The sequence below is a fragment of the Megalobrama amblycephala genome, linkage group LG15 (assembly GCF_018812025.1).
Source record: "Megalobrama amblycephala isolate DHTTF-2021 linkage group LG15, ASM1881202v1, whole genome shotgun sequence".
Taxonomy (NCBI): domain Eukaryota; kingdom Metazoa; phylum Chordata; class Actinopteri; order Cypriniformes; family Xenocyprididae; genus Megalobrama; species Megalobrama amblycephala.
The window spans coordinates 16,718,593-16,733,010 of NC_063058.1; the positions used below are offsets into that span (position 1 = coordinate 16,718,593).

Consider the following 14,418-nt stretch of genomic DNA (forward strand, 5'->3'; position numbering starts at 1 on the left):
CTGTTCATTGTATAAATTCAATATAGATTAATCTTTGTTAAAGCTGTGTTTTGTTGTTTGATTTACATGACAGACAACAGCAGGTATTTATAGGTTGCTGTCACTTTAAGAGGAAGACCCCATGCACGCACACATCAGATAGATACACGTCCGAATTCTCACCTCGTTCAATGAAGACATAACTGAATGTGTTCACATGAATACTTGCTGAGAGGGGTATTTTGACTGACATAATATGTGACCATCCAAGTGCATTGAGGACACGAAAGAGAAATCAATTTGGAGTTTGCGAGCTAAAACGCGCCTCTCTCTCTCTCTCTCTCTCTCTCTCTCTCTCTCTCTCTCTCTCTCTCTCTCTCTCTCTCTCTCTCTCTCTCTGTGCGCGCGCGCGAGCCTTGTATGTATGTGCGTCATGTGCGCACCGATAACAGCGCTGCGTGCGATACCGAATTAAATCCTCTTTTGCCTCTTCTAGCGCTGGAATGGTTTTATATCTATTTAATGTGTAAACGGATCAGATCACAAAAGGCTGTCTACTCTCCGCCTACTGACCTGATGCGTAAACCTTATGGAATGTACGTTAGCCGGATGAGATTGAAACTTTGTCGGCTGAAGACCCAAGTTTGGTTTGAAGATGAAAAATGTACCAATCACAATGTTCTCTCACCATTTCTGATTTCTAACACTCACAGCTTTCGGCGTGGTCTTGCAGCTGTCAGAGGAAAAATGAAAGCTGATGCTCTCCATATGTTTTTCTGTCGGGTTCGTTCATATGTAAATTGTACAAGCTTATTTTGCCTTATTTTGCCTTATTTTTTTCCCCTTAAAAGAAATCAGAACAAAAGTGGTTGAAAGTGGACAAAAGAGACTAAAATACCATGTGTAAATGGTAATGTGTCTCCCTTGTCCACTTGACATCCAATCAACCAAAACCTTAATACCAGGTGGAAACAGCACCAATGATGCTGAAAATTCAGCTTTGCCATCACAGGAATAAATTACATTTTAAAATATATTAAAGTAGAAAACAGTTATTTTAAATTATAATAATATCTCACAATATAACTGTTTTTACTGTATTTTTTATCAAATAAATGCAGACTTGGTGAGCAGAAAAAAACTTTTGAAAGGTAGTGTTATTAATAACAATAATAATATGTATTAAATGTATTAAATTAAAGTCTTTTTGCAATTTATATATTTAGGGAATTATCTGGCTTTAAAACATGGAAATGTTTCACTTTTGATCAGGTATGCAAACCTTTCTCAGAAGGATAAACATTTGTTGTGTTAGGTGTAAAACTGTTGGACCTTTATTACTAAAACTGAACGTATGTACAGTTTACATGTCAATAACAAAGCATGCATTGTTATAATCTTTACAGTATAGATTCCCATGTAAATTGGCTACCTTGGCTAGAAGATTCCATTCCTACCAGCATGGATGAGAAATACAAACATTTTATGAAGCGTTAAATCATGTAATACACTGGCTTTAGTACAGATGTAAGATTTGACAGGCTTATTAACATCTTGAGAGCTTAATGTGTGTTAACATGTGCAGCATCTTGGTAGTGTTAGACTCTTGAAGGCCTGCTAATGAATATTAATTGACTCATCTGAATTGCACTGACTGAATTAAGGTGTTGAAAAGAATCTATAAGTCAATGCTTTTCATCTCTCTACTGATTTTCACATCCCTCTATCCACAATATGATGGCTTGCACGTGTTCCTTTTGAATCAAGCCTTAGTGTTGCGAGCGCCACGAGTTACAGAAGCATATGCTCATTGTACTTTAGCTTGCTCATGTTTTCAATTTTTTCATTCATTATTGACCTTCATGGAGGAAATGCAGATCCCGCATGCTGTTCGTAAATGTAATTACCTCGTCCATCCTGTCCTCTCGGCTATCAACAGAAGCCTCTATAGAAGCAACGGTTTTCTCTGGCTCCTGCTGACAAGCTACCTGCTCACGTCACTGATTGTAAGCTGACCCCTGGCCCGAAGGTGGCGTCATTTGTCAGTGATAATTAACAGCTGAGATCTCCTCTGCTGGGCCTGCTGATGGCTGGTGGCGGTTGTGATACCAGGCAGGGCGGATTGGGAAATTGAGGGGGGTGGAGGGCATAGTGAGGGCACAGTGAAAGAAAGAGAGCGATGGACCAACTAGAAAAGTGATCAGATGCTGTTAGTAAGCAGGCTGTATGGAAATATGTTGACTACACACACAAAAACAAATCTCTTCACAGGCTTCAAGAGTGGAGTAGGACACTTGTTTTTTTGTTTTGTTTTTTTATCTCCAGAGGGGATTGTGCTATTTGTTTTTCTGAAGGCAGTGTGCAGACACAACATATTTTGTTTAGTCGTAGTCTACCTTTGAGGTCTGAGGTTATTTTAAAAGTTTGTTGCAAGTCGTTACCTTAGTTTCATCTTTAAACTGCAGCCTAATAAGCTTTAGTGCAACATGACAAATGCAATGGCTTGTTATCTCGTCTTTTATGAGAACACACTTCCCCGCCAAAGACGATTATACGGTAGGGGGCACTATTATGCATCTTCTCAAAGAGTTCTGAATCTCCTGATCAAAACAGGTGAAGAAGATGCAGAAACAAGCGACAGCATATGTAATCATATGCATATGTAAAATAATGTGATCACCAACATTAAACGGCATATAAATCAAACAACTGCCTAATGTTACTGAATGAAATGTCGACGAGCTATAGGACTGTGCAAGCATTATGGGTGTTGATGGACTCGAACTACTCCATCTATTTTGATCATCATTCTGAATCTGATCCAGTCTTTGACAAAAACACAATTTTCTCAGCTTTTTGCTCAAAATATTGCTTTTTTTAATGAAACTTACACATATCAAAGTCCCTTTCAAGGAAAGTCTGTTCACTCTGTGACCATATTTGCAACCCCTCCGGGCAGCTATTTTGGGCATCCAAGACCAAGTCCTATCTATTTGAATGGGGGAATCCTGAAATCTCAAAAACTGCTTGGCGAACTCACAATTAAATAATATTTCAAACCAGCAGCAAAATCTGACATGAACTATCCCATAATTGCTGATTTCTTTGCGAGATAGTGTTAAAAAGGCTTAGTTTTAAAGACGAGCCAATACGCATGTGCAGTCATAAGCGCGAGTCTCAGGTTTCTATGGAAAAAGGAGCTTCTAACGGAAGCTGCAGTGATGCATTGACTTTATCAATCAGTGATTGGCTCTTTTACTTAGAAGGCGGGACGTATTTTGCCATATTGCGAGTTGCAGTTTCTCCCATTCGTAACTAATAGGAGTGAACCGTCTTTCTACATCTAGAGTCTTTGTCCATATTCAAGTGTTGATAAAAAAAGAATGCATGAAGCTAGAATTTTTTTTTTTTTTAAAGCAGAGGGTCTGTTCTTTCTTTATATATATAAAATACAAAATATTCTGGGGGTCATAAGATTTTTGAGAAAATGATCAAAAACGCTGACGGTAGCTGGCGACTTAAAAAAAAAAAATGCTGGCAGAGAAAAAGTTAAAACAAACAAAAATAAGTATTTTGTTTGGAGTGGAACAGCTTTTTATTGTATTCCAGTCATCAAGGCTGTTGATAGTCCTGGTGTGGTAAAGCCAGCACGATCAAAGTGGAAACAGATTAAAGTTGTTTTAATGAAGGATTGTTTTTATTGAGAGGCTAAGTCTTTGGAATCAGGGATTCAATCTTTTTTTTCTCAATGAATGAATAAACGGCTACATACGGAAGAGGATTAGGGCCAGGCAATAATAAAAAAAATAAAACCATCTCGAGATTAAAGTTGTTAAATTTCGAGAAAAAAGTCGAAATAAAATGTTGTCGTTAGATTATGAGAACAAATTTGTTAAATTTCGAGAAAAAACTCGTTAAATTTCAAGAAAAAAGTCGAAATAAAATGTTGTCGTTAGATTATGAGAACAAATTTGTTAAATTATGAGAAAAAAGTCGTTAAATTATGAGAACAAATTCATAATTTAACGAATTTGTTCTCGTAATTTAACAACTTTTTTTCTCATAATTTAACGACATTTTTCTCATAATTTAACGAATTTGTTCTCATAATTTAATGACTTTATTCTCGTAATTTAATGATTTTATTCTCAACATTTTATCTCGACTTTTTTCTCGTAATTTAATGAGTTTATTCTCAACATTTTATTTCGACTTTTTTCTCGAAATTTAACAACTTTAATCTCGAGATGGTTTTATTTTTTTATTATTGTTTGGCCCTAATCCTCTTCCGTAGCTACACTACTGTTCAAAAGTTTGAGGTCAGTAAGATATTTTTTTTATTTATTTTTTTTTAAAGAAATTTACATTTAAAGTATTATTATCAGTACAACTGATAACACAACATTGATAATAATAAAAAATGTTTCTTGAGCATCAAATCTGCATATTAGAATGATTTCTGAAGGATCATGTGACACTGAAAACTTCTGAAAATTCAGCTTTGCCATCACAGGAATATATTAAAATTTTAAAATATTTTGAAGTAGAAAAATTGTAATAATATATTGTAATTAAATTGTAATAATATTTGACAATATTACTGTTTTACTGTATTTTTTTTTTTTTTAATCAAACAAATGGATCCTTGGTGAGCATAAGAAACGTTTCTTATATATTTGCTGCCAATCTTGCTTTGGGATGTGTGCTGTGTGCTAGTACCTTCACAAAATCACACTAGACAGGAAATCCCAACGTCTCATTTCCTCTCTACCCTCTCGTTTCACTTTTGTCCCGTGTTCATATCTGCTTTTTCTCTCCTGACTGTTGATAACCATCTCCAACATCACTTTCACAATCACGCATCTTTCTCTGATCCCCCTCTCTTTCACCGTCCTGCTGTCAGTGGCAGATAAATATTTCAGTAATCCTTTTTGCATGTGAGGTGTTTGAAGGACTGGCAGGCTTGTGCATTAGAGTGGCACACTGATTCCAAAGTAAGCACTGCGAGTGAGTGTGTGTGTGTGTGTGTGTGTGTGTGTGTGTGTGTGTGTGTGTGTGTGTGTGTGTGTTACTTAGGCTCGGCCGGCTGCTCCTGTGTGCCACTGTGTGTGTGAGTGTGTCCAGGTCACAGAGAGTTCATCAAAACAAAGTGCTGACACAGCCAAAACAAACACACACGCACAGACACAAATATACACTTGTGTCTCAGTACGGAACACAGTTTCTGATAGTGAAAGCTTTCTTTCTCTCTCTCTCTATTTTTTTTTTAAAAGATTTTTTTTTTTTTGTTAATTTACGCGTTTAAACTTTTTGTTTTGTTCCTTTTCTCTGTATGTATTTTCAAGATTATTGGAGTTTAAACAAATTGACAAAATAATATTTAATTCTAATTTTTATTATATATTTAAAATTCACCCAAATATTTCGAGGTTAATTTTACCTTAAAATTTAGTAAAATGCCTAATTGTTTATTTTATGATCTTTAAATTTATTTATTTGAGCTCTGTAATAAGACATTTCTTTTATCCTGCCTTCCTTTATTTGTTAACTTTTATGTCGGGATGTAATGACATCTCATTGACGACTGGCTTGAATGTGCGGATGAAAGCCCGACTTGGACGCTGACGTTTATGTGTGAGTTAAAGCAGACGAGCCTGAGTATGTTTGCAGGAAAACTAACAGGGTTTGAGAAATTGTACCCAAGGGTACCGGCCTGGTTCGAAAGCAACCACTCGCCTTTATTTGCCTTGCCATCAATCATCCACGGACAAGCCTACATACACACACTTACACCGAGACCTCAGCAGCCATTTCCTGTGTTCAGGCTCTATTTCATCCACGATCAACTCCATTCCCTCCAATCTATGAAGAAGCGTTAATGGATAGACAAACAGTGGATATTGCAGGTTCTATGAGCCCAGCCTGTGATGATGGATGTGTAGTTTTGAATCCGTAAATGACTGCGCTTTTAAGTTTGGTTAAGGAGGATGGCAGTAAAGTGATAGCTTGTATTTGAATATTTACTTATATCTTTGTTTTTGCCTGACACTACAGGCAAAAACACAGTTTTTCCATGCACCTATTAATTTTGAGATTTTGCGCTTTTTGGCTTTTCATAAAGTGTTTTTTCGGACTGGTGGAAAGAAAACATCCAAAATACAATTTTAAGTGTATATTTTATAGCACGTTATCTATTTGCATCTGTAGATTTCAATTACAGTAAGTCTTTTCTCAAAATGAGTTTTTTGTCCTGTCGAGTCAGAAATGCAGAACTTGCATACACCAAACTTCTCAGTTTTATTCCTATCTATATTCTGAAGATTTTTACTGCTGGATTTGTTGATACATAATTTGCCTGATTTTATACAACATTTTATTCCTAAAAAAATGGTCAAAATAATTATTTTTTTCTGGCTGTTTTCTGATTTATGGAGTGATAAAAATAGATATCTGAAATTCTTTAATATGTCAAAAAAATTAAACAAGAATTTTGAACCTGACTTCATCTAATTCAGATTTTTGTTCTATAATTGTATGCAAATTAACGCATATTTAATTAGATAACGCCTCATTTGCATATTTAAACATAACATTTCAGAAAACTTGTAATCTTAATGTAATCGTTCATCTGGGGAAGAATGGTGATATCTTTTTTTTTTTTTTTTTTTTTTTTTTTTTAACCCTATTCACCTGGGGTGTCTTGCCTTAAACACAAAAAAAAGAAAAGAAATGGTGATAATCACTGTTAACTCTGCAAATCCAAGACTAGTCCTACACCTTGTCATAACCAGGTGTGATGCAATCAATGTTGTTATTGTAACATAAAATTGAAATTTTAAAATCATTTTTGTTAATTGAAATAAATCTGAAATAAAATATAATATCAGCGAAGTGACCATCTTTAAACTTAAAACTAAATTAAGAAATGTTGCTTTTAAACTAAATAAAATAAGCTGAAATACTTAAATTACTAAAACTGAAATAAAAATAAAGCTAAAAAAACAAAACACCAATAAAAATGACAATAGTACTAGGGATGAGCATTTCAAGTAAAAACAATATTCGAAAATCGCTGGGAATTATTCGAATATTATTCGAAAATCGCATCCTCCCCCGCATGCACGCATCACGCATGTATAGGCTACATACACATAAACAGAAAGAGAGGGAGAGAGACCATTCACGCTTTCAATATTTTTTTCACGGTCATTCATAACGGTGCGGAGCAGACTGAAAACGCTTGCTCTCTGCACCATTATGAACGCCCGTGTGGCCGTGAGCCTTACTGTCACTTTCAAATTAGCGCCAATTCGGTAGCGGCGATTGCTTGAATGCTGGGTTCATTGTTATTTTTAATAAAAAAAACTCAACAACAAGGCAGTACAATGACAAACCCGCTTAAATGGACGCTTTTACATTTCGATTTGAAACCAAAACTTCCACCGTCGTCTTGTCAGTCAAGAGTGAGGCGAAGTGAAATCTGACTGACTGTTGCTGATTTGTGCTGCGACTCTCGTTCGGCTCGCGCTGAATTAAGTAGACACATTTATATTTTAATTGTAGTGTCTGTTCTCTTACTTAACTAAATGATTTTTATTACTATAAAAAAAAAAAAAAAAAAAATCAAAACGACGGTGGGTGGCGGTGCCGCGGTGGGCAAGTGATGATACGGTTGTGGCTGTCTCAAGCCACAATGATTCTAGGCTGCCTAAACGCGTAATAACGTATTGTGAACAGACTGAATGACGGCACTTATGTTAAAATTAATTGTAATGTGTCTGTTCTATGCCGCACAAGTCTAGTGTGTGTGTGTGTGAGGCAATGTCTGAGCTGATTAGCTTTTAGTTGCGTTATTGGCAGCGTGCGCCACCCTCTGGTTACAAGTCACCACCGCATCAAATGGGGAATTTTATTAAGACGATAATCGCACAACCTATTCGATATTCTATAATTAAATCAACTAATCGAATATTCGAAAATCGTGACACATCCCTTAATAGTACACTATATACACATTAAACTATAATGAAAATTTTAAATATAAAAATAAAAGCTTATAAAAAATATAAAAGCTTTTGTCCTGACCAAGAGCAATGATTGACTTGATTATTGACTTAATGGTTTTTGTTGATTGTTTGGTTTCTATTTCTGTAACATTGCTTTGTGTAACTCCACCCACAGTGAATCTCATTGGTTCAAAATGGTCTGCTCCACATAACTGTACTGTATATATTGAACATTTAAAAGGGTCAAATTGGCAGTTATTGTGTAGCATAATATATAATATATATTACGGCTGCTGATTTAACGCGTTCATTTAATTCATTAGTTATTGGGAAAATAACCTGTAAACCCGTAAGACCTTCGTTCATCTTCGGAACACAAATTAAGATATTTTTGATAAAATCCATTGGCTCTTTAATGTTCATTCATATATATATATATATATAACCAAATATTTTCTTGTAAACATTTGTAAAATAATTGTAAATTTAACACTTTATGTTTCATAAGTGTGTGTGTGTGTGTGTGTGTTTTTAATTGGAGTAGATGCTGGAACCTGCGTCTAGTGAGGAAGCATATTTTGAAAACAACTTTATTTGACAGACCATGTTCCTTTGCAAGGTTTAACTGGGTTTCTAAGTTTAATTGGCAGTTATTTTAAAGCGACAGACTCCATGCGTTTCTATTTTCCCCACTAAAACCTTTTTCGTTCTCTCTAATTGGTTTTCAATACTCTGCTCCAGGGCTCTCTCTCTCGCTATTGTTATTTTGAGGTGGTACAAAGGACTGGGCCCTAGTTCCTCGTCTATTTCAGCATAATTCAGTGAATGAAAAAAGATCCAGGTCTCAGGGAACATGCTGTGAAAACCCTTTCCCCCTCTAGTCTTAACCTTCTGCCTCTCAGAGGCTCCGACTTTGTCAAGTGCTCGTTGTAAAATGACCTCTGGACAACTGGGCATGTGTGCTCATACATATATGTATGCCTGTCAGTACGGGCAGTATCAAGCTCTTTAAGACTCGTTAATGCTATTAGCTGCTACAACTTAGCTACTTAGTATTTGTAATCTCATCCTTCCTAATGTTTCTTTTATTTCAAGCTGTTTCATATTAATCAGAATCATCAATCAGGTCATATCATAGCCAGATTTACTAAAAACGAAAGAAGATAAGAAATTCTAAGATAAATTCTAAGAAGTTTGTAAGTCATTCTTGTTAAAGACTGCCTGCAGATTACCTTAAAGGGTTAGTTCACCCAAAAATGGAAAAAATTCTGTCATTAATTACTCACCCTCATGTCGTTCCACACCCTTAAGACCTTCGTTCATCTTCGGAGCACAAATTAAGATATTTTTGATGAAATCCGATGGCTCAGTGAGGCCTCTCTTGCCAGCAAGATAATTAACACTTTCATATGCCCAGAAATCTACTAAAGACATATTTTAAAACAGTTCATGTGACTACAGTGGTTCAACCTTAATGTTATGAAGCGACGAGAATACTTTTTGTGTGCCAAAAAAACAAAATAACGACTTTATTCAACAATATCAAGTGATGGCCGATTTCAAAACACTGCTTCATGAAGCTTTACGAATCTTTTGTTTCGAATCAGTGGTTCGGAGCGCCAAAATCATGTGATTTCAGTAAACAAGGCTTCTTTACGTCATAAGTGTTTCGAAATTTCAATGGTTCACGTGACTTTGGCATTTTGATACGAGATCTGAACCACTGATTCGAAACAAAAGTTTTGTAAAGCTTCAAAGCAGTGTTTTGAAATCGCCCATCACTAGATATTGTTGAAAAGTCATTTTATTAAGGTTGAACCACTGTAGTCACATGAATTTTTAGTAGCTTTCTGGGCATATGAAAGTGTTAATTATCTTGCTGGCAATATAGGCCTCACTGAGCCATCGGATTTCATCAAAAATATCTTAATTTGTGTTCTGAAGATGAACGAAGGTCTTTTTTCGGCGAGACAGGCTTCATGGTAAATCAGCAATCAGCATGACTTTTTTTTTTAATGCGTAATGTATAAGCCTTGTATAATTATATAATTAGAAATTAATTAGTAATCAGTCCCTATTTGACTTGGTGTCATTTCAGAGTACTTGTGCACATCCCTAGTAACAGTAGTATGTATTATATGTATCTATTGTTAAGGTATGGTCACATTTACTGCTGCTCAGCAAAATTTTACAGGTGAAATCCAGTCGTTCCAATAGGAATCCGCATGATCAGGATGTTTGTGCAAGGCCAAAAAAATCCCCACACAGATTTCACTTATGTTCAAGCTGGTGTCGCAAATTCCCCATGCTGACCAACATAAAGCTGCTTGGTTTCAAAGTGAATTCTGTTTGAGCGGCGTTTCATATATCTCTACGATACTGACAATTTTGCACACAAAATTTTGCTGACATTTTGTTAATCTGACCGCACCTTTGTTGTAATTCTTAATATTTAAAACAACCCAGTAAATTCATTAAACAGCTTACCTTTGAGGATTTAAGTCCTAACTTTAAGAGGTTATTTATAATGACATTATTTTAGGATTTTTTTAAAAAAATTTTAAGGACAGTCTTAAGAAATGTTTTTGGGAATACAAAATAGGGCTGCGCGAGTAATTGAAATTAGCCCGAAATCATCCTTAAACCGTTTGGCTTAGTGTTATTATGAAATCACAAAGTCTGCGATTTATTAATTTTTGTGGGGTTTTTTGTAATGCGCAGCTTGTCAGTGAAGTACGGCTCTGTGATCAGTAGTAAATGCTGCTCCATCTGAAAGCACTGCAAGTTTGAGTCGCTTATAACGTGCATTTGAAAAAACAACATGCGTCAAACATCTTTCCAAACATGAGAAGCATTTATGAACCTCTTGTCCAACAAAAGACATGTTTTTACTCAAAACACACTTCAAATAACATCCTACTGTGAGATGATATGGCTTCTTACACAGAATAAGGCACACAACAAATTATTTCATAGTATTCTATACAGTGATAAAGGCTATGTTGATTAGTATTGCATTATAAATATTCTTTATTATCATGAAAATACCCGAAAATGCTTGAAGAACTCAGATAAACCATATATCGTCATAGTCATTTGTTTATTAGTCATGTTTAATCAATGCGTTTCAATCTTCTGTTTATTCATCTAGTGCGATGCCCATAGTGATTCAGATGGAGCAGCATTTAGCCTTGCTTGACGGACAAAGCTGCGTAGCCAGTTGCCAAATCGTGTACGGTTTAATTTGGATCAATCGTGCAACCCTAATACAAATATTCTTAAGTTAGAAAATAAGCAGTTAAGATGAATTTAATTTAAGAATGTTTCATGAAACCTACCCCCGAGTTTTCCTCACACCCTGACAAACAGTTACGGTTATAATGTCACAACCATGCACACATTAACATTATATAGGCACCCTGAATTTAGTTAGTCCTTTGTGTTTGTTTCAAGCTGTGTTGAAATCCTGCACTGTAGTGCAGCTTCTGAAGTGCCGTTGAGCAGTTGCAGACGTTGCTCTCCGCAGTGCTTCCAACTCTCATTTGTCTGCTCTGTCTCCATCTATCACCCAGCTCTGCTTATCAGCATGGGGTCAGTTCCTGCCCTCTCTACCAAGGCCTACATTTAGCCCTGGCCTTGCACAGCCTTGTCTAGCTGGGGCCAGACACTTGGCCCTTATCAGACTGGGTCTGAGAGTGGTAAATAAAGGTCTGGCCCGGGTTACCACAGGCTGTCAGCAGGCCCATCCCAGAGGGGAAATAAAACTCTTATTAACATGCTTCTGCTCATTGGTGCTGACAGCTTGATCAATCTGCCTCCTCTGCAGATGACCTCTGCTCCGCTCCGAACCGCTGGACGCCCTGATGGAGGCTGAAATGAATAGCTTGAGTTGTTCCATGGCCTCAAATCTGATGCTGCAATACTCTGAGGCATACTCTGAGACTTTACTTTTTCTTTAAAAAAAAAATAAAAAATCTGGATACTGTTTGGGTTAGATCATGATGGTCAAATATATATATATATATATATATATATATATATATATATATATATATATATATATATATATATATATTATTATTATTATATATAGAATTTTTAAAAATTAAAAATGGCTACAGATTCATACAACCTAGCAACTAACCTACTTTGAAAATAGTTTTGCAAAGAAACACTGTCTACTTTTGCCGTATGTGTGTGAGAACAGAACGCAGGCATGTGTATGATGATTTTGACATTTATGAAGTGCGTAAAATGCATTTGTCTGCTCCCACAGGACCCCATGGTTTAATGGATGGGGCTTTAACTTACCTCGTGGCCAGTCTCTCCTCGATAAGTGGAACCAGATCCCTGAAGACGTAGATATTCTTATGACACATGGGCCTCCTCTGGGTAAGCACTGAAGAAATGTAAATGTAACTGTAGATGTAGAGCATGTATACATCAGTTTGTGTCTGCAGATGGATTGTTGTATGTTAAAGTCATCATAAATGTGATGATACGCCACTAAGGATGTGATGTTGGACTTTGTCCAGGGTTCAGAGATTGGGTCCCCAAAGAACTTCAGAGAGTCGGCTGTGTGGAACTACTCAACACTGTACAAAAGAGGGTCCGACCCAAACTCCACGCATATGGGGGAATCCATGAAGGTCAGGGCTTAACTCTTTTATTCATTATATATATATATATATATTTATATGCGATTAATTGATTTGACAGAATTACATATAATTTTATATATATTATTTTATGTGTTTATATTTTTATTTATCTATTTATTTGAAAATATTATAAATGTAAATATATTAAAAATAATATTTAACTGGTATTTAAACATTTTAAATAAAATGTACATAAAATAAATTCATTAAAATATTTTCTCTTTGTCATTTTCAGGGTATGGCATAATGACAGATGGCTACACAACATTTATCAACTCCTCCACATGTACAGTCAGCTTCCAGCCCACCAATCCACCAATCATATTTGATCTCCCCAACCCAGGAAATTCCTGAGACTCATTAAAGCCCCACCCCCTTTTTTCTACATAACTCTTCCTTACTTAAAATGAATGGTCTTTTTGTACTGCTTGTATTTAAAAATGCATGGAAATGAAATATTTTTTAAAGTCGGATTGAAGCCGACACCATTTGAATGACTATTGTAGGCGAAGAAGAACTTGTGAATTCATATTTGTAATTTGTTTGCATCAGTTGCCTTCTGTTTTTCCTTTTTTATTGGTCAGGATCTTAAAAAGTGCATTATAAAGGTACTCCTAAAAGTGTCAGCAATACTTGACCATGTCTGATTTAATATTAATTGTGCTTTGTAAAATTATTATAAAGTTATTTAAATTCATGAACTTCTTGTATGGTGTATTCAATTTTGGATTAAATGAGTAAGTTCATATTTCACTCAAGTCAAAGGTTCCCAGTGGGTCTGATGTTTATTGCTGCAATCAGACTTTGCTCTTTTCTAATCAAGAAGACACATCTTTATCTACCAGGTCATTAAACACCATCAGCCGAGCATTTTGTACTCTCATAAAGAGTGGCACAGTATGTGTCAAAAGATGAAAGGTTTTTAAATGGGGTGTTGTGAATTTAATTTTGCATTATCGCTGTGGTGCTTTGTCCTATAATTACAGTTTAGAACAGACCTAATGTGCACATTTTCGAGATCATAAAGATCTGATTGTGCACATTAAAAATGGATGAGAATTTGCAATTTGACTGCCTCAGGAGATATACAAAGGTAAATTTCTGTAAAGATTCAAACACAATTGTTTATCGTAAAGATTTGCAAAACCATTGTATTCCATTTGTTTCGAAACTGGAAATGACATTACAACATTAAGCCATTTCATTTCTCCTCATCTCCATTTTTAGTTGTAATAATGTGCGTTGTATATTTCACTGTGGATCTGCAATCTTGTGAGCACAAAAAAGATGGTTTTATGTCATTTCTGATGTTGTAAATGCTTTCTTTATATGTTTTGTGACTTTTTTTATTCATTGTGACATTTAGCCAAGTTTATATACAAATAAAACAAGATTTTTTCTGATGTCTGTCATTTATCTATTCTTTATTAAGTCTATCAAAAGAAATTATTTATGCACAAAATAATTTAAGAATGTCTGAGCTGCTTTTTTTCCACAGAGTGAAAGTCGATTGTGACCAAGAGCTGTCCAATACAAAAAGACCAATAAATAAAAATGACCCATACATGTCTTCTGAAGCCAAGTGAAAACTTTGTGTCAGTAACAAACTGAAAATTCCACTGAAAATACTGCTTAATGTGGTCACCACTCACTCTCATTATATGGAAAATATGTCCTTTTTGTTTCACGAAAGAAATAAAGTCATACAGGTGAGAGTGGATTAAAAAAGGACAAAATTTTCATTTTTGGGTGAACTATCACTTTAAGAGCTT

The 14,418-nt window shown here is 35.4% G+C and overlaps 1 protein-coding gene across 2 annotated transcripts in view; it reads left to right on the plus strand.

Moving 5' to 3' along the window:
• The window catches only part of mpped2 (metallophosphoesterase domain containing 2b), a 28,321-nt gene extending 14,272 nt beyond the window's left edge, over positions 1-14,049 (plus strand). For both annotated transcript variants that reach the window (XM_048158718.1, XM_048158719.1), the window contains exons 5-7: positions 12,262-12,377; positions 12,521-12,634; positions 12,882-14,049. In XM_048158718.1, coding sequence (XP_048014675.1) covers positions 12,262-12,377; positions 12,521-12,634; positions 12,882-13,000 — 349 coding nt within the window. In that variant the 3' untranslated portion in view covers positions 13,001-14,049. The remainder of the gene's footprint in view (positions 1-12,261; positions 12,378-12,520; positions 12,635-12,881) is intronic.
• The last annotated feature ends 369 nt before the right edge of the window (positions 14,050-14,418 follow it).